The sequence below is a fragment of the Tetrao urogallus genome (genome assembly GCF_951394365.1).
Source record: "Tetrao urogallus genome assembly, chromosome: 3".
In the NCBI taxonomy this organism is placed as follows: domain Eukaryota; kingdom Metazoa; phylum Chordata; class Aves; order Galliformes; family Phasianidae; genus Tetrao; species Tetrao urogallus.
Genome location: NC_136815.1, coordinates 41,176,533 through 41,204,448, shown reverse-complemented (window position 1 = coordinate 41,204,448; position 27,916 = coordinate 41,176,533). Strand labels below are relative to the sequence as shown.

Here is a 27,916-nt window from a genome sequence, read left to right as displayed (position 1 = left end):
ACTAATTCGCTTCTATTATTTTTGACTGCAGAGGATAATAAAATTGAAGACTGCAGATACTAAAGTGGTCCTGTTTGATATGTTCTAATATGTTTCTTTTTGCTGCTTTTTTTTTTTTTAATTATTGTCTCTGGTATTGTCACCAGCTCAGGAAACAGCAGTGGTAAATCTACTAACAATATTAACTCTTCACAGTCCTTTGATGTCTCAAAACTTGCCCATTTACATTTTAAAGTGCGCTATACTTTACAGGTATTCAAGCAGTAGGGGAATGCAATGTAGATCTATAATGCCACCTTTTTTCAGACTGATGAAATGCAACTACTGTATGCCCGAAGTAACCTAACACTAAAGTGAAGTATAAACGGTGATAACTTATTGCTCCAAAGTGCTGCTCGTGAAATTAAATGTGTGTTTTTGAATTATCTTCCACAAACTCTAAGTTGTCTGATACAAGGGTGTTCCCAGAGGGAGGATTTTCAATAAATAATGTGATTATGCATGTGCCAGGAATCACATACTGTAATCAGGTTACGACACCACAGATCAACACTGTTCAGTGACAACGCTTAAAAACATATATATAATAAATTGCTTTAAAAGCCTCCGTAATTTGTGAAATACTCCAAAAAGTCAGGGTAATGGGTTGGATCAGAAGACTGTTAGTAGGTTATGGTGTTAGTCTGTCTAGATCTCTGGGCTCAGCTCCAGCAAGGGCTTCTGTCCCTTCAAGTTGCTTCCACCTGCTGTGAGCTGCAAGGAATAAGCCTGGGGTGGAAGGGATGAAGTGTGTGACCTAATCTCTCCCATCTATGTTTCTGCAACAGCTGTTCACTTGCTTACACAAAATGAGTTCATGGTCTCAGCACAGTTCCCGGAGGACAGCTGTCTCCATCACCAAAACCATTGCTACAACAGACCATTAGGTGCCATTAATTGGTAACCTCATTAGCAACATCAGTAAAGGCACCAGGGACAGCTTTTCAGCTGCACTGGTGCTGTACAGGCAGGTTACGGTAGGAATGGAGGAGAAATCATTAGTGGCTTTACATCACCCATAGGGAGCCTTGGTTCTGACACAACCCAGGTACTAGTTCAGTGGGCACAGAAGAAAGAGAGCTATTCACAGCCCCAGTGCCAAAAGGGACAGCAGCCTCCAGCAACAAACCATGCTCTAACCAGGGGCTGGTTCTCTCTGTTTCAGTTGCCAGTATACTGCCTACTCCAGGAGAAAGCTGCCTGCTTGAGTGGGTGCAAAGTGATATCTCTGAGATGGGAATTTCCTGGAGGATAAACTGAAATGGAAGTCCCTCTAGATTTCTGCAAGCAGTAGTGAACGGGGATTATGAAGGGACTTGCTGTAATTCACAAGCAATGTTACCTGATCAGGCTTATGGGCCTTTGCTCATACATCTGAAAGATTAGCACAAAATTGCATCCAAAGGTCTGAGTGCATGGCACAGATTTCTGTTTGCACACACAGTGATCGAATCATAGAATCACCAAGGTTGAAAAACACCTCAAAGATCATTCAGCCAAACATCTATCTACCACCTGTTTCCCCACTAAACCATGTCCTTTAGTACAATATCTAACCATTTCTTGAACACCTCCAGGGACAGTGACTCAACTACTTCCCTAGGCAACCTGTTCCAGTGCCTCACCACTCTTTCAGAGAAGAAATTTTTCCTAATATCCAACCTGAATCACCCATGACGCAACTTGAGGCCATTATCTCTTGTCCTATTGCTAGTTATGTGGAAAGGGAGACCATCTCCCACCTTGCCACAACTTCCTTTCAGGGAATTGAAGAGTGCAATAAGGTCTCCCCTGAACCTCCTCTTCTCCAGACTGAACAATCCCAGCTCCCTCAGCTACTCCTCACATCACAGCTGTGATGAACTAAGGCTATAAGTCAAGTAGGATCTGTAGAGAGAATTAGGATCTGTTCCCAAATGAAGGGAAAAAAGATCTAGAAAACTCTGGCAAAACATCAGATAAAAAATGTTTCCATCAGGTCTGAAACAGAAGTAGAAAATGGCATGTCAGATACTGACAGTAAATTCTCAATGTAGCCAGCAAATGTCATGAATGAAGTACCTATCAGAGATCTTCAGGAAAATTCACTAAAAGGACTGCAAAAGTTTTCACTCCAAAAATATACTGCTCTTATGTCAGACCTGAGGGAAGGCTTGTGTGTTCAATAGGGCACATTGAACTAAATTAGTTGGTAAATAAAGAATATTGCCTTTTCTATAATAATTTGTTAATGTATGTGCAGATCACATTTTACAAAATGAAATGACCTCAACAGACTTGTATGGGGCTCTTTAACAACTCATTTGTAGGCTTAATCTTAAATTACATTTGCCTAATTCTACATTTTTTAACACTCCTACAACAGCACTTTTCTCTCCTGGGCTACCTAGCCAAGAACAGGTACCAGATGCAAAGCCCGATGTTTCTGCAAGGCAGCACCACTGCAGTCAGATCATTTACACCAATTTTTCTCCTCTTCTTCCTCCTCTCTCCCCATCTGTAAACAAAGTCCACAGCATGAAGAGGCCAATCCCTGCCAGCAGAAGCAAGTTTTGAAAAACACTGCTCAGCCATATGTTCAGCCCTGACCAGCAGGATCGTTAGGAGGCTGACATCTGCAGATGGAGAGTTCATATCACCATTCAGCAAAAACATGCTGCTACTGCACACTGAAGTCAAAATTAGCCAGGCTTTGCTTAGGATAAATTTTCAGCACTGGCCTGCAATTTCACCTTGCCAATTAAATTTCTACTACACTGCGATCTAAAAAGAATCTAAGGAAAAAAAAAAGTGATGGTGATGACTGAAAAAGGAAGCCTTTAAAAACTCTTCTAGTAATCCTTTTTCTAATGAACATTCTTCTGTATCAAGTACTATACTGAAACTGTGTGATAGAAAGCACTTGCTAATGATGAACCTTCATGAAAGCCCAAACTTTCTTTGGCCTATAGCATTATGCACTAAGAGGATACAACCATCTTAAAGGGTATCCTTAATTTATTCGAAGACCCAGTAGACTGAAACTTTCTCCAAATAAATTCTCACCAACACCTTTTTAATGAGGACAAGAATATAAGTCTTTCTCACCTTACTTAATGCCCTTCTGAAAACAGTGAGAATACTCAGTGTTCGTGGGAGTCATACTGGTTCTTCCTATGGAAGCAGTAGGATAAAACACATTTTTCCCACTGTTTTTCTCTCCACTGCTCTTCTTTCAGTCTATCTGCAGCTCCTCATGTGCTCCAACCCTTTTTTTTTCAGGGCTTAAACAGATTTATGGTTAGCAATTTCCACAGAGACTGTGTGCGTGTTCTCTCAGGCATGCTCAGGCACCACTCATTGGAGGGCTGGGAATAAAAGCCGTGTCTGTTCTGCCACTGGCAATGAAATTCAGTGGGTTTGTGCTTGCTGTTCAGGCCTTCACTTCATAGCAGTCCCTTTCTTCAAAAGTCTACACTTGAACAATATGCCTCTACATGAATTTTGTGTTTTGCAATCTTATCTAATATGCACTTGTATCACCGACTGTAGAAGCGGGAGAGTTGGCTTAAACTATTTCCTTTATTTGCTTTGAATATGAATATGAATATGAATATGAATATGAATATGAATATGAATATGAATATGAATATGAATATGAATATGAATATGACAGAGATGTCCGAACTCTAGGTTCAAGGTAGAAGGGGGTTGGACTTTCAGTTACAGAATTTTATTCCTGTCTAGAACATAACCTAAACAGCAAGCAATTCAAAATGACCGAAATTGCAGATTAAAACCTCAGATTTGTAAATGCTGTATTAAGTGTGGAAAAGGTAGGATTTTTCCCCATATTTTTTTAGTGAAGACAGTAGGTACACTCTAGTTCTGATCACTGATGATGTTGAGAGCCATACCTTTCCTATTTTTAGCAGAATTAAACAAACAAATAATGAAAGAAAACTTTACTTCCTCAACAGCACTTCAAAAATAGGTGCTCTGAATAAGTAGGTAACCTGATTTACCCAACATGTGGTGCATGATAAAAGACAGGAAATCAGAATATTTGTAAGTTAAGGACCAGCTATTAATCAAACGCTTGCCAAGTCTCTGCCCTAACCTACGCATGCCTGTGAATTTACTATTGTACAGTATTGCTCTGCATGCTAATGTTAGCATATGTAAAGAATAGTTGATGAAAGAAAAGATGCAGACGAAATAGTCTGCTCTGTATAATTAAATTCTGTGATTATTCCTTCGTATCTGCAGCAGTTAATATGCAAACTATAAGGATCTTCACAATTATTAGTACCACTCTGTGAAACAAAACGCAAACCCAGCAGTATATTAACATTTTTTTTCTGTAAGAATGTATCCTTAGTTGCACTTTCTTTATACAAAAAGACCAAACTTTCAAATTTCTCAGCTGCTTACCAGAACAGGAAGAAAAAGTTGAAACATAGCATTAGAATTCAATTATGTGTTAAATACAGTATAATGGCTATATTATTCATCAGGTTCATGAGAATTTGGTGCTCTATGTCTTAATCTTACTTTAAACTAGTCTGTTCAAACTGAAGCAAAACCATAATTCATCGGTATTAAGTGACTTGCCCATTTTCTCACTCCTCTGTGAATACTGTGTGTATTAAGATAATGGGATACAGCACTCGGATGTGTTCAATAATAATAATGATAATAATGTTTCTCTTCCTCTCATTATGTACACATGCTGTGTACAGCTTGACTGATTGATACAGCCATCCACCCCAGAGCCAGTCGTAATTCATGGCTTAGCTTGCAACGTGCCATGGGATCTCTTGAGATGAGTAGTACTCTACAACATCGGGGATGATGCAGGTGAAAGAAAAATCATTTGGTCACTTACCCCTGATTGTATAGGAATTTTTTTTTTTATATTGCTTATGATCTTGTCTGTGCAGTCAAATTTTAAATGACTTTTCTGAGAGATTGTTTTAGGGTTAGCAGAGGTAAGCATGGAATCTTTGGATGAGCCTCTGGGAACAGCCCGCTACAAATGTTTGTAGACTGCTGTGCCACTGCTCCTTAGTTATGCTCACTTGGAAGGCAGGCACTACGCTAACACTCCCCTGGACACACCGCAGGGAGAGTTTCCCTCTGCCACATGAGATCACGTCTGCAGATAAAAAGAGCCAGCAACAGCATCTCTGTGGTAGTGAAAAAAAGGTGATCTCCTCACGGCTCTGCTGCAGCTTCCAGTCCCTGCTCTGCTCCCGCAGCTGCCAAAATACAGCTTCTCTTGTTAGATATCCAGAATTTTTTTTCTTTTGGAATAATAACATAATTCAGAATCCCATTGAAGAATCTTATTGATTTCAATAAATTATGACTCAAGCTCCCAAATTGTTCACTTCTTTCTACAATCTTGCTCTGTCTGCAGAGACAAGGGATACACTGTCATCAGTTTCAGCCTCTCAGTAAAGATAATACAAAGATTCTACAAAGCTGATCATAGTTTCACAACCACCTTAGAGATAGCTGAGGGTTTAAGGCTTCAAGTCTACGTTACAAGGAGAGCCAAGATTTTCATCTTGCTGACAACATCAATGATAACATTTTTTAATCCGTAAAGCAAAATGCTATCAAGAATGCAATTTGAAAGAGAAACATTTTGTTTCTTTCTGCAGCAATTCAATATTAAAATGCATCCTCTGAGATGCTGCTGTGCCTACACGAATTGGCCAAGTGCTTGTCTCAGAGCTTCATCTTCTCCTTATTCTTCCTGGACCACATTTCCCAAGACACTGTAAAAGGAGATCTTGTGTATCATGAAACTTCTAGTTAAATCAAGGACATTAATGTAGTATGAATTTTTGCATCACATATCTCTCTTTGTAAATACATTATACGCACTCATTTCCTTGCCCTTTATAGCAATCACTAACTTCAAATATCCTAAATGGTTTTGCAGCACTTGTACCAACAGATGGAGTCAGCTGTGTGGACTGAATATGTACTGTATCCACATCACTTAAGCCCTGTCTGCTCTAAGAAATACACTGTTACGTCCCTGATGAATCACACCTGCTACCCAAACCACAGATATGGCTGGTTCTCCCCCACAAGAGAAACCATAAATTCAAAATCCTGCATCTACAATGGGCAAAGAAGCATGGAGCACCTACAAGATGTTAAAAGACTGTGTAGACAATCCATGCTCTGTTCTTGCAAATAGCCTATTACAGTACTACATTCTGAGTGCTACAGTCTTTGAAAGGAAATGACACAGTAATTTCCCATCAAATCAAATCATTTCCAGCATAACTTTTCATTGGGGGTATTCTGCATGTATCCTGGCATTTGTTTTCTGGGGAGACATCAGGCACAGCTGCACGTCTGGTAAATATGTATGTTTGTTTTTATGTATGCGTGTGTGTGAAATTAAATTCAATTTGATTCAATAATATGTTACTGGCATGGCAGGCTGGCTAGCCTTTGCCTGAGAAAAACAAACAGACCCTTGAGGTAGCTGTCAGCAGCTGGTACAATGTGTTTGGGATGGGGTTTCATTCTCTATCTGGAGTTTTATTCTATCTATCTATTTACTACCATTTCCAATCTTGTTCGGTCACTTTTAGCAGTAACCTCCCATCTGAAGGTACTTCACAACACGATGCTATCACTGCACTCTCTCCCAGGGTCAGCAACACACTTTCTCATCAGGCTTTTTGACAAACATACATTACGATTTCTGGTATAAGAAATATGTATATATATCTCACTGAAATTCCCCCACATTTTGGCTGTTGAAGCAAAAAGTGTTACTTCATTTCATTTTCTCCTGATAAATTTTCTGCTGAAATGCTCCTTTTCCTCTTTTTGTTTTGTTTTGTTTGTTTGTTTGTTGTCTCCGTGTGTTTCCCCTTCTATGTCACGGCCATGCATTCTCCATTCAGTGTATCTGCCTCTGCTCTGCATATTCACTGGAATAAAGAAAACTATTAAGATGGCACAGCATCCAGCCTAGCATCCTATTGTTTGCCTTCATCCTTTCCAGACCTCAGTGATATTGGTTTTGTGACCTCAGCTATATTGGGTTTTGTGAGTTATTAGAGAGTAAGGAACCATTTTGTTCATCTCATCTCAGATGAAGTTATACTATGTATAACTTAACCTGCAACATTATGTGAATTAATCCTTTTGCACCTCTGATGATTTAGATATTACAGCAATTTATTTGGACCCACACAAGTCAAGCTATTAGAATTATGCAGCCCAAGAAGTGAAATATTCATGATACTTTCACATTGGATCCTTCTGTGCTCCCAGGGCTGCAGCAGAAGGAATTCCCTCAGTTTGGATAAGATAGCACCTGGTGAGTACAGCCTTCAACAAACTATTTACCACAGGGCTCTCATTTTCCAGAGCCTTTCAGGATGCAGCAGCATAGTCACACAACTTTTCCAAATAACGCTTTTACAATTTGATTTGTAAACCTCAGAACCTGAAACTTTGAGACTCTCCTACTATAAAGCTAATACTTATATAATTTGAGATACGTTCAGCATTCCTTCTATTTAATTAAATTCTAGTCTTTTGTTATTTTTCTTTTCAGCACCTTCTGATTATTATTTTTTTCAAAGAGCTTTTATGTTAAGGCATTATGTTGAAAGGATTTGACTGAATTCATACCTTTCATTTTCTTATCTTTCACACTGATGGCCTTTGTTTTAAGAATTATTATTTAATCTGGATTTGGACCATTTAAAATCAATGAAACTGGTCTGAAAAGTATTGTGATTTAATAAATAAAAAATAAATTGTTTAGTTCCCTATTTTCTAAATACACAAGAATAAGACTACATAGACTAACAAGAATACATCATAGAATCCTTGGAGTTGGAAGGGATCTCTGAGGGCCACTGAGTCCAATTTCCCTGCAATGAAAAGGAACACCACAGCTAGATCAGGTTGCACAGGGCAGGGCCTTATTCAGTCCTGCCTTGAAAGTCTGCAGGGCATCAACTCCACTAGGACCTTCTGCAGACTCTTAAGTGAAAGTTCCCAAATAGCAATTGCTGACCATTTACAGCTTACAAATCAACAGCATTGGTCTCTGTAACCACAGTAACCACTGGCATGTTATACACTCAACAGTCAAAAGTTGATAATAGCATACCTTGGGTCCTTGAGAGATTTTGGGAACTGAGAGGGAGTAACTGCTACAACTGACAGTCTGTTCTATAGAGATGGGAGGATTACTAAATGATTTTTGTCTGATTTTTTAATACAAAAGTAGAATTTTCACACAACCATTTGACTGTAGATTAGATGTTTCAAGAAAAAAAAAATGACAAACACCATGGAACTCACAAAGAAATTGTAACCATTGATAATACTCAATTTTAAGCTATTTTAACATCTATGCAGGAAGAGACAGCTTCCTGCTCTTTTGTACACTAACATCTTCAGGACACAAATACAGCTTTGTGATTAGCTCTTCACAAAGGAATTCAATGTTATTTTCAAAAGTGATACTATTATTGGTCAGGTGTGTTACTATCCCATTAGGTGTCATCTGTGCACTGTTGAAGACAATGGGAGTTCCCCACTTTACGGGGATTTGATGGCGTATTCAAAGACACACAGTGCAGCATTTATTGAAGCCAATCAAAAATATATTTTGTATGTTACCACTAGAAGATAAACCTGGTTCTGGTGCCCAGGGCTATGCACATCCATCCTGACAGGGGCTGCCTCATCCAGCTGCTTGGAGGAAGAGACTCACAGGTCTTTTTCAGAAGGGCAGATCTGACTTCATAGAATCTTAGAATTCACAGAATGGCTTGGGTTGAAAGGGACCTTAAAGATCATAGAGCTCCAACCCCCTGTAGCAAGTTAATATTTGTGTGTCAGAGAGCTGCCATCACATTTTCCCATCACAACCATGCTCAATGATTTTTATCATCCAGAACAGCCCATCCAGCACCCTGAGGGCCATAAGTTGAGTAGTATTGCTCCTCAGTGATCGGTGGATCTATGTACCATGCTATGTCCAAACGAGGACTACGAAGATCATGAAGGGTCTAGAAGGGAGGATGTATGAGATCCCTGGGTTTGCTCAGCACAAAGCAGAAGAGCTGAGGGGAGGACTCATGGTGGCTGCAGCTCTTCACAGGGTGTGAAGGAGCACCGCTGAGCTCTGCTCCCTGTGACAGTGACAGGGCCCGAGGGAATGGCATGGAGCTGTGTCAGGGGAGGAGCAGGTGGGAGTTAGGGACAGGGTCTGCACCAGAGGGCGGTGGGCATGGAACGGGCTGCCCAGGGCAGAGGGCACGGCCCTGAGCTGTCAGAGTTCAAGGACAGTGTTCACAGACACAGGAATTGGATTTGAGTGGTACTGCATAGAGCCATGAGTTGGACTCAATGACGTTTGTGGGTCCCTTCCAATTCAGGATATTCTATAATTCTCAACACTATGTGTAGAATTTAGCTATGATCACACAGGGCTGGTAGGCAGGCGCAATCCTGAGCACTGGGTTCTGGCAAAGCAGCAGCACAAGGTTTTTTAATTCTCTGCACCTCGACTCACGCCAATCATGGCACATCAGCAAGCTTTGGTTACTGCATGTGGGGCCGCAACTACTGACATGGGGCAGCACATCACAGTGTGGAGAATTTCCTTGAGGAACATGGGGTTTATTTTCAGAAGCAAGGGTTTCCCAAGGCCAAACTGCTGGCTCTCGCTGCCTATGATGCCCACACACCACACGAATACAGCGCAAGCCTGCTGTGGGCACCCTGATGAATCAGCGAGCGTGCTGTCGCAGCACATCCCCACCAACATCCCGTTACTATGGGTGCACTAAGAGGGATCACCTCCTGCGCAGGCAGGGCCGCTCTCCAAGAATATACATTCACGCTAATGTTTCCCCTCACCTTCCAATTTCAGTCACTCAGCTCCCGGCCGTGCACGACGACCGCCAGAGGCGCAGCGCCCAGCATAGGCGGGAGGCCCCGCTGCGGACCCGGCGGGGGGAGCGGCCGGCCGGGAGGAGCTCTGCGGCGGCCGCACAGGTGCTGCCGCAGCCCGTCGCCATAGGAACGGCGGGGGGGGGGGGAACGGCCGTGCCCGCTCCCCCTTTGCCGCGAGTGGGCGTGAGGGGCGGGTGTGCGCGTGTGTGTGTGCGTGTCCCGGAGGTATTGCGCTGTTACTATAGGAACCGGCGGGGGGAGGCGGTGGGGGCGCGGCCGCACCCTCTCCCTCTCCCTCTCCACCTCCCCGTGCCCTCAATGCCAGCCCGGGCCTCGCATCCAGTCACGGGGCGGCGGAGGAGCCGCGCAGCCATGGGCCGGGGAGCATGGAGCGCGGAGCTGCCTCGCCCCGGCCCCTCCGTGCCTGACGGGGCGCCCGGCTGTGCCCGCGGCTCAGTGCATCCGCACGGGGGAAGAGGAAAAAATAATTTAAAAAATAGTAATAATAATAATAATAATAATAATAAAACCACCAACAACAAACCTACAACAATTAAAAAAAAAAAAAAAAGGCTCAATGGTGGGTTGTTTACTGTACCATATGGCTGCAGGGGGAGGGGTGGGAGAAATGTCTGCCGGTTGCTGAACCGGTGCACTCATTATGTCCGATGGAGTCAGTCAGCTGTGCTGCGCCTCGTTTGGCCGGCGCCAAATCTCAAGGCATTCCCCCGAATTTCCCCCAGCACCTCGGCCGCCGTGGGAGCACGTGGTTTCTCCTCCTCTCAGCCACCACTAGACAGGAGATGACAGGGCACGGCCTGCCCTGAGGCTCCAGAGCCTCCATTTTGAGCATCGATGTTTTCTGAGGGGCCTCACCAGGGGCTTCTCCCTAGTCTGTCTCTGTTAAAACCTGTGTGTGTCTTTTGTTTTGTGATGTGTGGCGTGTAGCTCACAGCCATACCTGATGTGCCAAAAAATATTCAAATGCTGCTGGTATTTTTCATGGTTTGGTTTGAGAAGAAAAGCTGGCCAATCTCAGGGCACCTATGTGCATTGCGGATGTGTAAGAAGGGCTGAGATGGAACATTTTTGCCACCAAATGCCATGGAGAGTGGTCTCTCTTGACCAGGATCAGTGGATGTGCCTCAGAACGGCTTTCCTCACCATGATTCACATGAGAGGAGCTGCACCTCTGGATTATCGGAGAGATAAAATCCACAGGCAGCAGTGTCTCTGAATAGGCAACTGTACTGCTATCCACATTACCTTGTAAAATTGGAGTATTGATTTTTTAAAAGCATGGTTTGCTGCTTAGGAGACCGATCCCACTACTACTGCAGTCAGTGGAATTTTGATACTGACTTCAGCGGGAACAGTTTTTGCCACTAAAATGGTCTATTTCACATTATTATGATAATGTCATTTACTAATTCTTAAAATCAGCCCTCTTGGCCTTGCACGTTTGAGAAGATTACAGTACAAATTATTTCAGCTCAACTCATTCACTGCGTTTCTGCTCATGTCATGTCTAAAGTTTTGTTTAGATAAATAAGATAGATAACTTATTGCTCCAGATGGCTGTGGGCGGATCGGGCCTAATAAGTTCTCCAGTTACATGTTTTTGAGGTTTGGTTTTTGTTGTGTTTTTGTTGGCTGTTGGTGGTGGTGATGGTGGTTTTTTAATTTTACAGAAGTCTACATTTAGAAACACATTTGTAGATCTCCTCTTGTGTGCAGTTTCGACTGCATTTGGTTGCTCACCAAAATAGCTTGCCTTCCAAAGAAAGATTAAAAATATTAAAATGCAGCTAGCACAGTGAGCGACTCAGTTCAGCTGATGTGACACAAATGTGCTGAGCCTACTGCCCATAGATAATATACATTTGAAGCTTGGCAACTGTCGTTGGGTTGGAATTCAAAAGAGGCTGCAGGACCTTCCAGACCTCGAGGTCTGGAAATAAAGGCAACATAAGGAAAAAAACTAATCTCTCTCTATTAGTAAATAATAATCTGCAATAGCAAAGGCAGGTGATGAGGATTGAAGAAAATGTGTAGCTCTGCAGCCATCAGATAGATTTTGGGGCTGTTGTACAGCAATGAACATATTCCCATTCAAATTGTGAGGTATGGCCAGCACCTATATTCAGGATTTGCTTATATGTAAAAGGTTTTGGTGTCTAGCAACATTCTGCATAGCTTCTTTCTGCTATATCATGCTGTGATACTCATTAAACAAAATGTTGACTAATAAGCTCTGATTTGGAATAAATACTGGGGAAGATACGTAGAATTTGTTCAAAATACCTCTGAAATGAAATTTCAGTGAAAAATACAATAAAAAAGTAATCACGCTTTATCTTCCTCACATTTTCCAGGCAGTTTGAATTGTTAGATGATTAATATCTTACAGTCATTCTGTGTTTATTGGTGGCCGACAGGTATGCTTAGCTGCATAAATACTGATTTTGAAAAATCAATAGTTGTCTTATTACCAAACCAACAGGAAGTACCGTCCTTATTTTGCTTGGTTTATTTCATTAGCTTTATTATTGTTGTTCTGAAGTTTGTAGTATACATTTCCAGGCTAAGCTGACTTTCCCCAGCCTCCACCCCTCCCAAAGCTGACTTACTTTCCTTAGTATGAGCTCACAGGGAGCTATTAAGTGAAAGTTTGTTTATCCTCTATTTGCTTTAACACTTTACCCCATTTGTTCTCTCGTCTGGCTTTTCTTTCAGTGTTATTAGAAGCAGAGCTTCTCTAATGTAAATATAGTTCAAAGAACATGGAAAAGAGAAAGAGATCTGAATTCTCCCCACAGTGCATGTTTTAATGAAAAATCTGTAGAAATGGGAGAATATTTAAAACCAAGCAAACAAACTACTTCAACAGTGTGACTGAGGATAAGCGTGTGCGCTGTGCGTGTTTAGTGGGAAAGCAGAGAGGATGAGATATATGCTTTTAATGTACTGGATATGGGGAGTTTAAAGGACAAAGGTCAAGCTGATTTCTGCAGCAAGGAGCTGTTCATACAGTGCTCTGGCATTGCAGAAGCTCGTACTGTACCAAGGAGTGGAGGCTGTTTGCTTCCAGGAGTGTTTTACAACTGGTGTTGTCCTTGATGGAATTAAGCCTTTGTGTGGGATTGTATATGTTTCATAAACATATTTATACATTTGCTAAGCACTGTTCTATAGCATTGTAGTATCTTATGGCAAAGAGGGCTAGCAGTTACAGGTAAATTATCCTTTACAAATGGAAGAATTTATTCAAAGATATCATACTGAGATCCCAGCCGTTGCCACCCAGCCTAACAATATGAACTGTGCAGAGCACTGAGTGCATCTGGTGGGTGCTGTCTGAGTGGCTATCGCTAAAGAACTGCACTGTGCCTTCAAAGCAGGGGCATCATCTTTGTGCCAAAAAAAACCTACACGCTTTCTGCTTGTCCTCAAGGGGATTTTATCCAGTACCATTTAGAATCATAGAATCCTTTAGAGTTGGAAGGGACCTCTGAGGACCATGTAGTCCAACTCCCCTGCAATGAACAGGGACACTGTAGCTAGAATGACAGAACTGGTCCTGGAGCTCTCAGATTTAAACAGCTTAATTCTTCCTAACAATCTAAAGCTACAGTTTTTCATCCCTTTTGTAGATCTGTTAGTTTACTTCATTTATTTCATTATTTCATTTTGAGTATTTTCACAGAACATTTCATACCAAGCATTGTTCCTCTGCCTGCTTTCAAATAGCAGCAAACACGATAAAGCAAATCTGTAAAAATGTTTGAAGTTTGTATATCTGAAAATTTTCCTGACAACACTGATTAAGGAACAAATTTTTAGAAAAAAATAAAATAAAATTCAGGCGATAACCTGTGAACTTATTAATGTTCAAATGTAAATAGCAGAGAAGACAGTGTTATTATTAAAGAAACTCGACCTGCTTTCCCCTATTTAAAAATGCTTTTTTCTTTCTTTTTTTAGCTCAGGTTTTGAAAACAGCCCTTTTGGTTTGAATTCAAAATGTAGGATGCAATAGGAATATCCTTCTAAGAATAGTTTTAGCTCTACAGCTTCCTCAATATCCCATGTATCTCACCAAAACTGGTTTTAGAACTGATCTGAATAAAATAATGTTACAATTTGTTATCTAGAAAGACAACTGAAAAGGAAGGGAGTAGTTTTATTTGAACCAGCTGTACATAGTTCTAGAACTAGCTTAATTTCCATTGACTTATTATTTGCTTCAGTTGAAATGTAACTCACCAAAAGCTTACCATATGCAAAACTTATATCTCAGTTACTCCAAAACAGTAGTAACAAGGCCTTTTACACAGGTAGAACAAAGTGGAGGATTTGTGTAGATTTTCTAAAAAAGCAATGTTGTTGTCCAATGAGTTTACAATACACATTTTTTGGAGAAATCCTGTTTTTTGCAGATGCATCCCTGCAGAACTATTCTGTCTACTTGCAGGATAGTCCCAGATTCAGCCTGAAAGGAGTAAATTGGAATGGAGTCTGTCTGAACTGCAGGCTTGAGATGGATGCCTTGCATTGGAATAGCATATTCATTAAAATAGGGCTGAGCTGTTTGCTCACTCTGAACTAAATTCTTTAGTATTATGGCAACCACGGGTGTGGGGCTTCACTGGATTCTCAGAATAAATGATATTGAAAGATGTCATTAAAAATTTAAAAGGGAATACATGTAGATTAAGGGAAAAGAGAATGAGCTACATTCTTTATTTCTTTCCATTGTCATTTCTTGAGAAGTGCGATGGGACGACTCCTCTAAATAGATATATGCCATTTGTGCCGCTCAGGCTGGTCAAAAGCAAAGTCATCCAGAAATTACATTTCTTTGAATGAATGATTTTTCTCTCATGCTTATAAATAATTCTCTAATAACCCTGTGTGTTCTTGTTTTTTCCTTTCTGCCCTATTAGGAGTTTGGTAATAGTTGTAAAAAGAGCCAGCAAAAAATGCTTGTGCAAGTAGGCAAAAATGTGAATGTGAAACCAGCATGTTTCTTTTCATCACAAGTAAATTGGAAAATGGAGATGGTTAATTGAAAACTTTCTGTATAAATCACTGTAATCTCATACACTGATCCACATAGGTCTGTACTGGAGCTCAGACATTTGTCAGTCTGCTTCCTTTTTCCAGACTACTAATAGCCCTACGTCAACAAGCCACAGACACTGCCACTGTCAAGCTGACCAACAAACCCTCCAGTCCCAGTCTCCAAGGGATTCGGTAAAAGATGTTTCAGAGCTCAGTAATTAACAAGTAAACAAATAAATCCTTTAACAAAATACAACACATCACACTGCATTGTGCACTAATGACCAAATTATTTTCCTCTGTTAGCCTCAACCAACATAAGGAAACATACCAAAATCTTGCTAATCCATTTATGGAACATGAAGCCAGAGCATGATGGTTAAGACTGCCAGCAATACCAAATTTCAGCACAAAGGAAAAGGATGTGGGAAGATGCTGGGTTTCCACCACACCCTATGACTCTTTCCTCGTCTTGACTACATAGACTGGAGTGCTCTGTGGGAAAACACACAGAGAGCTGCTGCCTGCCTCCAGGTGACACAGGTGGAGTGCCATCAGCATGTCAACACTTCCAAGGAAACAGAGAAGGAAGGACTGAAACGTCACCTTGTCTTATTCTGCCCCAGCCAGGACAGCTGAACTGATACAAAGAATCCTTACAAGAGCCACAGAGCTATCACTGTCTTGTAAAGTCCTTGGAAGAGGCTTTTGCTGAATCAGTTAAAGTTTCTCCTAGGGATGCAATGCAGACTTTCATCCCCAACACTAAGGTTATGAAACAATGGCCTAACTTTGAATTTGCCTATTAACATAGTTGTCAAATGAGTCTCAGAGGATGGAATGGGATTAAAAAGGGCGCCTGCTGAATTTTCTTTCTGCTGTTCATCAGTCTTTACACCACACCATTTCTCTCAATTTTTCTCTACCATTTTGCAGATCTCTATTCCATTGTGCATTTTCTCTTAAATCTCATCTGTGGTATGGCCGGTTCAAATGTGTTTCATTTGGAAGTGCCCCTTTTGTTTAATTATCTTAGATACTTTCCCTGGAACTTTCATATATCTTGGCCTTTTAGTGTTGAGGTAAATACACTAAATGTATTACTAAAGGCAAGGGCATATCATTTATTTAATGAGAAGAATAAGTTTTCCATATAATTCTCCATACTTTTCTAATGGTATACTTATTTATGATATGCATGCATAGATTTGTTCAAAATTATTCCTAAATATTTCCCTTGAGATGTTATGATAAATCTGTACATTTTCAATGTGATTGAAAAGAGTGAAATCTTTTGTTCTTTTCAAAAAGCTAGTACCACAGTGGCATGAGATGTAAATTACCTGGCAATGGTCTGGGGGGAACTGCCTGCCATAATTTCTTCCTTTGTCCTTTATTATGGTATTTCTATTCTCTTTCCTGACTCTTCCTCAACTTTCTTAATCTAATTAATTTCTATCTCCATTTGATGTTGAAACCTCTTTGTCTGGGTTCTATCAGTACTCTTAGTATCTATCTATGTGCATATGTGTACATTGAACTACATTTGTACAGCTCTGTCACTTTCTAAAAAAGTTTTCCAACTTTTCACCACTTTAAGTTGTCATCACAGATTTTCAACCTAACTTTAGTAAAGCCAATATCAGACTGTTTTCATTTCAGCAGGAAGACAGAACCAAATTTTCACCTGAAAATTACCTCTGAATATGACAGATAAGAGGAATGTAATTAACCTTACAAAATCTAAACTAGTTGCATCAACCAGGTACGGTTAATATTGACACATAACAGCTCTACTATTAATGATTTTCTTATTGATTGTTTTTCTAGTGTTGAAATATGGTTCAGAGGTCTGTTATTTCTACCACCTCTCTTTTTCTCTTTCCAATACATTTTGACTATCCTCCAGTATTATCACTGCATGTAGTGGCAAGTGATGTATTTTAATAATATTTTGGTTACTTCATTCTTGAGTTCTTCAGTGTTCAGTGCCCTGGTGATTTACTGCAATTTAATATATCAATTCACCATCACCTTTTTCTTTGTTCCTCTGTGTATGATAATTTTTCAGTTTCATCATCTGAAAAATGTAAACCAAGAAAACGTATTTCCTCATTACCCATAACAGAGAAAATAAGCACAGAAAAATTAAGTTTTGTGAAACCTTTTTATCCTCTTTGATCGTCTTCCTTGTCTGCTAAAATCTCAGGCCATACTTTAGCTGTTCTTCTCTTGATGTACCAAATAGTTGTATAATTATTCATCTTCCGTTAGCTCAGGTTACTCATCATTCATAAGTCTGATTTCTCATGTATCAATACAGTTCTGCTTTATCCTACAGATAGGTCACAATTTAATGGCAGCTCCATCAGCTCTGGATCAGCCTTGAACAAAAGTTCTGTACAAAATCCATTTGGCATATTGCTAGTAGTCCACATGTAAGTCCATAGGCGACAATGAGAACAATTCCAACACTTATTCATGTAAAACTTGTATGGTGAGCTAGAGCAATATGTTATTTAAGTACAAGTGGCCTCATCGCTTTTTTTTTTCTTTTTTTTTTTTTGAAGTACAGTCAAAATATTAAAGTATCCATCTGTCATTGCGTTAAAAACTTAGGAGTAAAAAAACTAACAGAAATTTCAGACACGCAGACCTTACTGGCAATATAAAGACATATAACCTCTCATTTCCTAGTGGAACCTAATTGCAACTTCTCAAGGCAAAAAAGTGGAATGACTTTTGTCTTGAGCTCCAGTGGATCATTTAATAAAAACTGTCCTTCCAACCTGTTACAGAATACATATTTCTGGGAAAAAAAAAAAAAAAAAAGTCTTTATTTGAGGTCAAGGCTTCCATAGATTAGATTTATTATGTAAAAAGTTCACTACCAATAACCTGTTAAATTGAGGAGTATTCACAAATACAAGTAAGTGGTTCAGATCCCACCATTCACTGTCAGCAACTAGCTTTAATCACGTAGTAACATGCATATAGTAACTGTCAGGCTTTGAGGTTTGCAGTTATTGAATAAGCAGTTATAAACCTGGACAACTGTTTATGCTTAAAGTTATAATCTCTGAGGAAGTCCATTGCATCCAGAAAAATGTCCAGTGCTATAGCTTGTAGCAAGTCTTTCTAGTCTACGTAGGTATTTTATGTTCATAAGCCATTAAAAATACCTTGCTGGTGGAAATGTGGGGCTGTGAGGTTCATCTGCTTAAGCAGAACAAAAAGGCAATTTAAGAAAGCTTCAGGAATCTCATTCATTGCTGCTGTAGGGCAGCAACTTCCATGCACCAGCTAATATCATCCCTTGAGTTTTTTAAAGCCAAGGAGGCCTCTGATGGATCTAAAATGACATATTCAAGATCAAAGCATGTTCTGTGAAGTTCACTTTGGAACCTCGTTGATCAGGGTCACCTATGCAACAAAGAGTAAATGATTCCTGTACTTTGTGGTACATGGAAAGTTGCAGAATCTAATAGGATCTTCCTGGAGATCCATGTTTCCTGGCATGCTATGTCATGATCTTTCTCCACACCAATCTCATTTATATCTCTGTTCAACATTTGCCCTGCTTATTATCTTCCTTTGTTACCAGCAAGCTCTCAAGAGCTGTGTCATGTGTGCTGGGAAATACCAGGATCCAGATAGCTTCGTTTAGACCAAAAGCAAAGCTGATAGTTGCCTCCTTTGAACAGCAGACCAAAACTTAGGGTTTGACAACAGCCAATTTTTATATATTTCTGTAGTGTAAAATTAAATTTGAATTGTTAACTCAGGCACTGTCCAGCATGGGCCTTCTTCCCTGCTCATGGGGAGTGCTCTCTCTACGTGAATTGCATCTCCTTCCTGTCTAGAGCACTGAACAAGAACAATGGTGAACACCCCAAAAATTAGGTATTTTGTTTTCAAATTATCACCATTTAAAAATTAGACAAATTGCCAATTGGTTGTACTGGTACGTATCTCCTCATTCCAGGTATGACTTACTAGCAAATGCCTTCTTACATTTCTTACTGATCTTATAGCTGTGTAGCTACAGAAACAACACCTTGCTACCTCGTATTTACTAATATTACAGAAGGAGCACTTTAAATGATTCCTCCTTCAGAAACTGACTCTCTTTGGCTCTTTGGAAAATTCTAGCTCAACGTTTTTACTACAAAATCTCAAATCCTCCTCTTCCATTACCTCTGTCACACACACACATGGAAATAGCATCTTACATATGGCCTCTAACATTTTTCAGTTTCAGGACAGAGTTATTCTCTTAATTCAGGAACACTGAGCTGAATGCCTACATCAAGAGTTGCCAAGTATAAACCGGTTTTGTTCCATCTGCTAGGACCATTTTCCAGCACTACCCATCTGATTCACCAGCCTCCCTCCTCACAGAGCCCGTAGGGAGACCTGAGAATGGCAGGATGGAAGGCATGGGTAACTGAGGAGCTCTGGAGACCTGAACAGGGAAAGTGTGGCTGTCAGGAAAATGAGACGGATGCGGCAGGGCTTGAATACGGCTGCTGAGCCCAGAAAGTGCATTTAATAGGACTGTAAACTACTGTGGAAACGTACCCTGGGATAAATCACAACTCACTCTCAGCGTCACCTTTCTGTGGCACTAACTCCCGGTATGTGTTAGCAGTTCAGTAGACTGCAGAGCTACCAATACATGTTTGACGAGCCCTTTTCTTTCTTTTTGATAGTGATGGCTAAAATACCAGAGAGAAATTCAGCAAAGCAAATCTGTATTTTCAGATTGCTATAAAATTCCCCCAAATGCTAAGCACATTTTAAAACAGAAGATAATTTAAAGCACCATATTTTGACATATAGCTATTCTATACTGTGGTCTGTTTCTGATACAATATCGTTCATAAGAAAACTAATTTATGTAAAATCAAATGAACCGTAAACTCATGTGCCCATCACTGTCTCTCATCACCAACTGAGCACGAGGTGGGCTGGGATACACCCTGCTCCACAGACCTGACTGGCCTATAATTTGTAAGCCCTAAATCCTGTAATCAGATTCAGTAGCACAGCCCTGTGTGTGTTGGGCCTCACTGTTCTGCTCATGACAGTCCAGGAGGTGCCAGGTCCCGCTGGACAAAATGTGGTTTCTGAATGAAAGGCCATTCTATATGGCCTATTACTGGAAAATAATAAAAGAAGACACAGGAAAAAATGTACATTAAGCATGGGATTTTGTTGAAGTCTGTGGAATCATTCCAAAGTAAAAATGGCATAAAAACAATCTGAACCTGGCATTTGAGGTTATATTCTACTAGTTTGCTAATACACTGTGTGTTCTGTGTCAGAATTGTATCTCAATCATTTTAGGCCATTCTATTTTGAAGATAAGTTCTGCTTAGAACCTGGTTGGGCCATTATTTTGTAACTTATCTGTGCATCAGTACTGACCTTAGGACTCATATTTATGTCTATGGAAGATGCAAAACAAGTGAAAGTTACTTTTTTTTTTTTTTTTTTTTTTTTTTCCAGTAGCAGATCAATGTATAATTCTAGGTAGAGAACTATGCAGAAAACATGCAAAAAAAAAAAAAAGAAAAAAAAAAAATTAACCATAAAAGTCATGTATACAGTTTGGTAAGATGCTATACTAGTAGTATTAATTCCACACATCCTTATGTTTGGGAGCACCACCCATTAAAATCTGATAGCAATAGCTGCCAGGCATTTGGCATATTTGTTGGCTCAGCACGTGCATGCAGTGTGCCTGAGCCAGGCATCATCTCACTGTTCTCATAAAGCACAACCTGGGCCTAATGAAAGAAAATACAGGATGATAATAGCAGCAATCAGAAAAGTAGCAAAGCAAGATGTTCACCAAGTTGCAGATACAAATGCTGCACTGTGTGCTGTCCCACTCTAGACCTAAAATGGCTGTTTTGCAGGGGCTGTTGTTGCTTGGTGACCAACAGTGCATCTCCTAGGCCACAGAGGGATGTGAACATTCAAAAATTGATCTGTTCCTGTTGCTTTTGAGGAGTCCAAATGTGAAAATAGATGAAGCCAACACATAATCAACCATCCATTCTCTTTGCTGGCGTGCTTAAACTTGGTATTTAAGGCGGGCCTGTGATTTGGAGCTCCTTCCCAACCAGAGGAGGAAACAGCAGAATAAATCCTAGCCTGCTCATGTCCGCAGAATATGTAAGTACACCAAGCCCAGCTACTGTGAGGCTACAAGATACCCTTGCTTCAATTAAGCCTGTGTTGTACATCCAGCCTGTTCCGGTGCAACCTCCCAGTTGCTATCAGGCTCTCTTTCTTTCATTAGAATCAAGTAGTTAATTAGCCCCAGCCTGTCCTCTCTCCTTCTCTCTTTCCCTTTAACGCAGCAGTAATGATGTCTAATTACCAGCAGCAGTGGATTACAGCACCATCAGGAGCAAATCTCTCTGGCTGACAGCAAAGCTGAGCAGCAAATCTTAAAGCTTCAAGGAGAGAATAATTCCTAGCAAAGTATTTCAATATTATTTTCTTGTTTTTGACCAGCTTGTGACTTCAGAGTCCAACTCGTAATTTCATCCATCCTGTTATTGCAGGGGGAGTGCTTGTGCTGCCAGTAGTGATTAATATTAAATTGAAATTGCTTTTACCTATGGTGAGATCGAGTGATGCACAGAAGAGGGAGAGGATGAGGGAGGGAGTCACAGTTTGGGGATCTGTTTCCGTTTGCAGCTCTCTCTGAACAAACACAACTGTACACAATAAAATGGGTATGAAAAAAATAACAGTAGGGATGTCTCTAAATTATTGTAAATTGATAAACTCTTAAATAATTTGTAAGAGTCAAAGGAAAGAGAGAATGGGCTTTAAAAGCTTACCAACAATTACTGTCCAGTGAAAACTCCATTTTTCCTCCTGTACATGTCATTTCTGGCTGGGTGAAATCCCACCCTGTGCACACCAATGGAAGACATACCAGTGGGACAGGGGCTGCAGCCCTGCTCTGGGCACAGCCAGCACCTCACACAAAGATCTGCTACACCACAGGTCTGCATAAACACCTCCTCTGCCTTGTGTGGGTGGACACTAACACTGGTTCCATGGTTTTAGGAGGCATTTATTTCTCAGAGCTGTCTGTTGTGTAAGAGTGCTGAGTGTGGTCTCTTATGTTGGACAATGGATTAGTCCTAGATAGCAGAAGAAAGGAGGATTTTTTTTCCTAAATGCAAGTCCTTTTCTATAAGGGTTTGTATGTCGTTGTTTAATTAACATGCAAATATTCTGAAATTCCTAAAGGATATGTCATGCTAACTTTCCTTCCTTGCTTTTATTATGATACCTGCTTGGTTACTTAACTATTCCAACTATATTTGAAAAGTCATGGCAGCCAGCTGGAGTCCCTGGTGCCTGGAAATAAAGCAATATCAATTTCATTTTTAAGAAGGGTACAAAGGATGAGCCTGGAAACTACTGACCTGTCAGCCTCACCTCAGTGCCATGGAAGATCATGGAGCAGATCCTCCTGGAAGCTCTGCTAAGGCACATGGAAGAGAGGGAGGTGACATGGATAACCAGCATGGCTTCACCAAGGGCAGGCACTCCCTGACCAACCCTGTTGCTTTTTATGATGGTGTAACTCCATCAATGGAGAAGGGAAAAGCTACTGATGTCATCTATCTGGACTTCAGAAAGGCCTCTGACACATCTTTAACATCTTTCTCTCTGGATTGGAAAGATACGGATATGATGTGTGGACTGTTTGATGAACGAGGAACTGGTTGTGAGATCATACCTGTAGAGTGGTGGTCAATGACTCAATGTCTAAAGGGGGACTGGGGACAAATGTTGTCCCTCAGGGATCAGTACTGAGTCCCATGCTCTTTAATATCTTCATCAGTTATGTTGACAGTGGGATCGAGTGCACCCTTAGCAAGTTTGCAGATGATGCCAACCGTGAAGTGTGTTCAACATGCCTATGGGATGGGATGCCATCCAGAGAGACCTAGACAGGCTTGAGATGTGGGCCCAAGTGAATATCATCAGACTCAACAAATCCAAGTGTAAGGTTTTGCACCTGGGTTGTAGCAACCCCCAGTAATCAGTACAAGCTGGGGGATGTAAGGATGGAGCACAGCCCTGCCAAAAAGGACTTGGGAGTACTGGTAGGTGGGAAGCTGGAAATGAGCCAACAGTGTGCCCTCACAGCACAGAAAGACAACCGTATCCTGGGCCACATCAAAAAGGAAAGGCTGAGTGACCTGGGTCTGTTCAGCCATGAGAAAAGAAGATGGAGAGGGCATCTGATCAATGTCTATAAAAAGAAGCATGGCCAGCAGGGTGAGGGAGATGATCCTGCCTCTCTACTCTGTGCTGGTAAGGCCTCTTCTGGAGTACTGAATCCAGATATGGAGTCTGCAGTACAGGAGGATCTTTGGAGCTCATCTAGAGGAGAGCCACACAAATAATCCAAGGGGTGGAGAACCTCCCCTACGAGGACAGGCTGGGGCTGTTCAACCTGGAGAAGAGAAGGCTCCAGGGAGACTTGAGAGCAGCCTTTCAGTATCTAAAGGGAGGCAATAAGAAGGAAGGGGACAGACTCATTAGCAGGGTCTGTGGTGATAGGACAAGCGGAAATGGTTTCAAACTAAAACAGGAGAGATTTAGATTGCATATAAGGAACACATTTTTTACAATAAGGATAATGAGGCACTAGGTCTGCCAGAGAGGTTGTGGATGCCCCATTCCTGAGGACAGCCAAGGAAGGCTGCAACAGACTCTAAGCAACCTGATCGAGCTGTATGTGTCCCTGTTTATTGGAGGGGAGTTGGACTACGTGACCTTTAAGGGGCCCTTCCAACTCAAAAGATTCTGTGATTCTGAGGTAGTTATTTCCATACAAGTATCAGTACACGTATATGCATTTATAGGGATATGCACCAATATTAAGGGTGTGATCCTCCAAATGAACAAAGGTGAGCCCTCTTAGTAAGAGGTGCTCAACCTCTTACTAAGATAGCTGAAGGGAAAAAAAAAAAAAAAAAAGAAAAGAAAAAAAAAAAAAAGAAAAAAGAAAAAAAAAAAAAAGAGAGAATTTGACCTGCAAATAAAATAGAAGAAGAGATGCGAGGTGGGTGCTCCATGTTCCCATGGACAGGCAAAAGTGAGAGAAAATATACAAGCTGATCATCTGAATCTTGTGTGTCAGAAGCCCAGGTAAGCCCTTCATTTTTACACTCTGTGTTGTAGAATGTAGGATAGCCTTTTTGTTTAGTAGGGCAGTCAGTACAATTTTACTCTCAAAAATATGACTGCTTATATCTTTGAACTCTCTGTGGTAAAGAATGGTCTTAGGAATAAAAGATCTTGCTTGCTGACTCTCCAAAATCGTTATTACTGTTAAGTAGAAGAGATATTAAAAAATAGCAACCTAAATTGAGACTTCGGTTGTGGACAACTTTTCATTCTGCTTGTTGTCAAATTTCATTGCAAATTACATTTTGTCTGTGGCACCTGCTGGGGGGTGAGGTTAGCAGCCAATCCCCCGGCAGACCAAAGGGGATGGCCCAGCGCCCGGCTCCATAGGCACGCCTAGAACGCGGCAGCGCACGGAAGCCACCGAGAGGGATCAGACTCCGTCCGGTGTTTCCCCTTCTCTTTCAGTCTTCGTATTTATGAACTCCCGACGACGAATCTCCCACCTCGGCCTCCCCGCAGCCAGCGGGCGATGCTGCCAAGGGATGCCCGGGCTCCTTCCCTCCCCGGCAGCTACGTCACGGCCAGACCCAGAACGCTTCCACGGAGCCCCGTTGGCCGCGCCGCCCACCGCCGCCGGGCTGCCACCGAACCGGCGAACGAACGGCGCTCGGCCACGCCGGTGCCCGGGCAGGGATATTTTTAATTGCCGGGTTTCCTTTCGCAGCCGCCCCCCCCCCCCCTCCGCCCTCCGCCCCGCACATAGACAAAAGAAGCTTAGCTTGCGTGACCCGGAGTGTAAGAAGTCAGAATAACGAGACGTTAAGAGAGTTCAATAGGCAAAACCTACTTGTAGCCAACCGTTCCCATCTTCTTACATAGGAAAATCTGTAGCTGCTGCCACCAGCCAACATAATAGCTCTCCCGCTGTCAGCCCCGCGCCCCGCTCTGCGGCCCCGCATCCCGCCGGGGGCTGGCAGCGGCCGAGCGCAGGCTGTGTGGCTGCGAGCATCGCGCAATCCCGACCAGAGCACCGAGAGACACCATTTGGTCATGCGGAACCCCATCTCCCTTTGTTGAGCATCCTCTCCCCGCCGCGGCTCCTAGCACCGTAGGCGGCCAGGCGCACGCTCCCGCTGCTCGCCGTTCCGAGGGCTGCGGTCTAACAATAAATTAAAAAAAAAAAAAAAAGAAAAGACGACCCCCCCTCTCCTTCCCCCCCCCCTCGCCGCTACAGACATCCCGGGGAAAGCCCCGGCCGAGCCGTGCACGGCGCCTGCCCCGCGCATCGGTGGTGCCCGAGGCCGGGCACAATGGCCGGGCGGGCGGCGGGACAATGGCCCTCCCCGAACCACCGCCGCTCCGCTCCGCAGCGGCCGGGGGGGACGGGGGGCGACGGCGGCGACGAGAGCGGCTGCGGGGACCGGCGGGTGTGTTCCGCGCGTGATCGCTCGCTCGGGCCCACAAAGAGCGCGGCGGTGGGGATGTGACAGGCGGGCGCGACATGGTGATGATGACTCGGGGGAGAGGGAGGAAGGAGCCAACTGTGGCTGCGGCTCCCCCCGCTCCCGGAGCGGGCTGCGGCGGCCGACATAGAACAAGAAGACGATTCTCTACTAACCGTGGTTTTGACTGGCACGTACAGCACTTGCTTCCCTCCTCCAGCACCACCACTGACCTCGTCCGAGTCGCCGAGCTGGAAGCCTTTAGATTTGACCCAGAATTTGAATTTGGCGTTATCCGTGGAGCTCGACTCGGAGCCGTTCAGCAGCTGGACGATCCGCTCGTATTTTTTACGGGTCACCGTCTTGGTTTTGCCCGAGTCCCCGTAAGTCCGGAGGCACCAGTCCTGGAACTGCCGGTACATGTCCCGGTCGCCGCTCTCCATCGTCCCCCCGGCACCGCGCGCACGCGGCACCCCCGAGCCGAGCCGGGCCGGGCCGAGCCGGGCCGGGGCCGCCCGGGTCACTCGGCACCTGTTCGCCCGGCGCTCATGGGGCGCCGGCACAGCCCCGGCGCAGGCAGGCGGCCCCCGGCGGGGCTTTTTTGTTGTGGTGGTGCCGCTCCGGGCGGGGGGGCGGGGGCCGGCCGGGGGCTGGGCGGGGGGGGCTCTGCGCGGTGGGGAGCGGGGCGGGTGGAGGGCTCCGCGCTGCGCAGCGGCGGAGCGAGGCAGGATATCCCGGCGGCTGCGGCGGCGGCGGAGAGACAGCTTCGGCCGGAGAGAAAGAATTAAAATCCCATCCTTAGCAAATCTCCACTCGGCCCCGCGCTGCGCCCGCGTTCATCCTGGATAGCGCAGGTGAAGGGGAAAAATGGAAAGAAGAAGGAAAAAAAAAAAAAAAAAAAAAAAGCAAGCCCTCCCTCCTGCTCCCTCCTGCAGGCTGTGGCGGGCTGTGTCCGTCCGGGCTGTGCCTCCCGAGCAGCGCAGGAGGGAGGGAGCACTGAAGGGCAAACTGCTCTCCTCGCTCCCCTTTATTCCAGGGCTGGGCGCGCTGCTGTCCCCGCTCCGGGCATGGAGGTGCTGGAAGGAAAGAAAGTTCTTACCTGCTATTTTCTAAGCTTAATTACATCCGATCCGCGGGTTTAGTACAGATTTTTGTTATGGGAAAAAAAAAAATCATCATAATAATTTTTTTAAAAATTGTAATGCTCCGTAAGCATTTCACTTCTTCATATTCCGTCCCATTGAATTTGGCGATGCCCTTTTAAGGTTTTTCATCCATTGATTCACTCCCAGCAGATGGAGAGGGGGAAAAAAAAAAGAAAAAGAAAAGGAAAAAAAAAAAGAAAAAAAAAAGCGAAGAGATGTAGGAGATGTAGGAGATGGGCTCGGCCGCTGGACCGGAGGAGAGCGAGCTCGGTCCCAGGAGGGCTGCGAGGGAAGGAGGCGGCTCTCGGGCGCTGTGCCGGGGTGATGCCGGCTCTCGCACGCAGGACTCCTCGGGTGCAGGAGAGCCTTGGGGGACCCTTCGGGCTGAGTCGGCTGCCAGGCGTGCAAGTAAGTTTGTATGCAGATGCTGAGCATAACCCCCCTCTCCCCTTTCTCCCCCCCCCCCCCCCCCTTTTTTTTTTTTAAGGGATGAAGAAGAAATGATGATGATGATGATAATAATAATAATAATAATAACAGTAATGAAAAGCAGTGATTTTTTTTCCTACTCCTTTTGCTACCGCTTCAGCTCACGCCGCTCCGAGCAGGACCCCCCCCCCTCCTCTTCCTCCCGCATTTCTCCGCCTCCTCCATCCAGCGCCGGGCTCCGCTCCGCTCCGCGGCTCCGCTCCTCACCGGGCTCCGCTCCCCCCCCCGCTTCCTGATTGGACGCCGGGACAAAAGTTTCTGTGGCGACGGCGACGGCGGAGCGGGGACGGGCGGCGCTGTCCCGTGCCGGGATGGCGGCGGAGCGCGGCCGCTACCGGGAGCCGAGCGGGCGGAGCGGCAGAGCCCAAACCCGGTCGCGGCGCTCCGGGCCGGCTGCGCTGTGCATCCCGGGCCCCGGTGGCCGCCACAAGCCGGGATGCGCAGCGCCGCCGGCCCAGAGCGGGGTGGCTCCGTAGCGGTAACAAAGGAAGTACTCCCCCATGGCAGGCTGTGCGTGTTTATGATACGGATGCGAAGCATCGGCTGCTGAAGATGGGAAAGGAGAGGGGCGGACACGTGGTGGTATTGATGTGTGAAAACTGCAGGCAAGGGGGTGCCTCCTGG

General features: G+C 43.5%; 1 protein-coding gene across 7 annotated transcripts in view; it reads right to left on the bottom strand.

The window, feature by feature from the left end:
- Nucleotides 1-26,101, bottom strand: part of NOL4 (nucleolar protein 4) — a gene marked incomplete at both ends in the record, with an annotated part of 182,687 nt that extends 156,586 nt beyond the window's left edge. For all 7 annotated transcript variants that reach the window (XM_079533564.1, XM_079533566.1, XM_079533567.1 and 4 more), the window contains one exon: nucleotides 25,835-26,101. In XM_079533564.1, coding sequence (XP_079389690.1) covers nucleotides 25,835-26,101 — 267 coding nt within the window. The remainder of the gene's footprint in view (nucleotides 1-25,834) is intronic.
- Nucleotides 26,102-27,916: the final 1,815 nt, after the last annotated feature.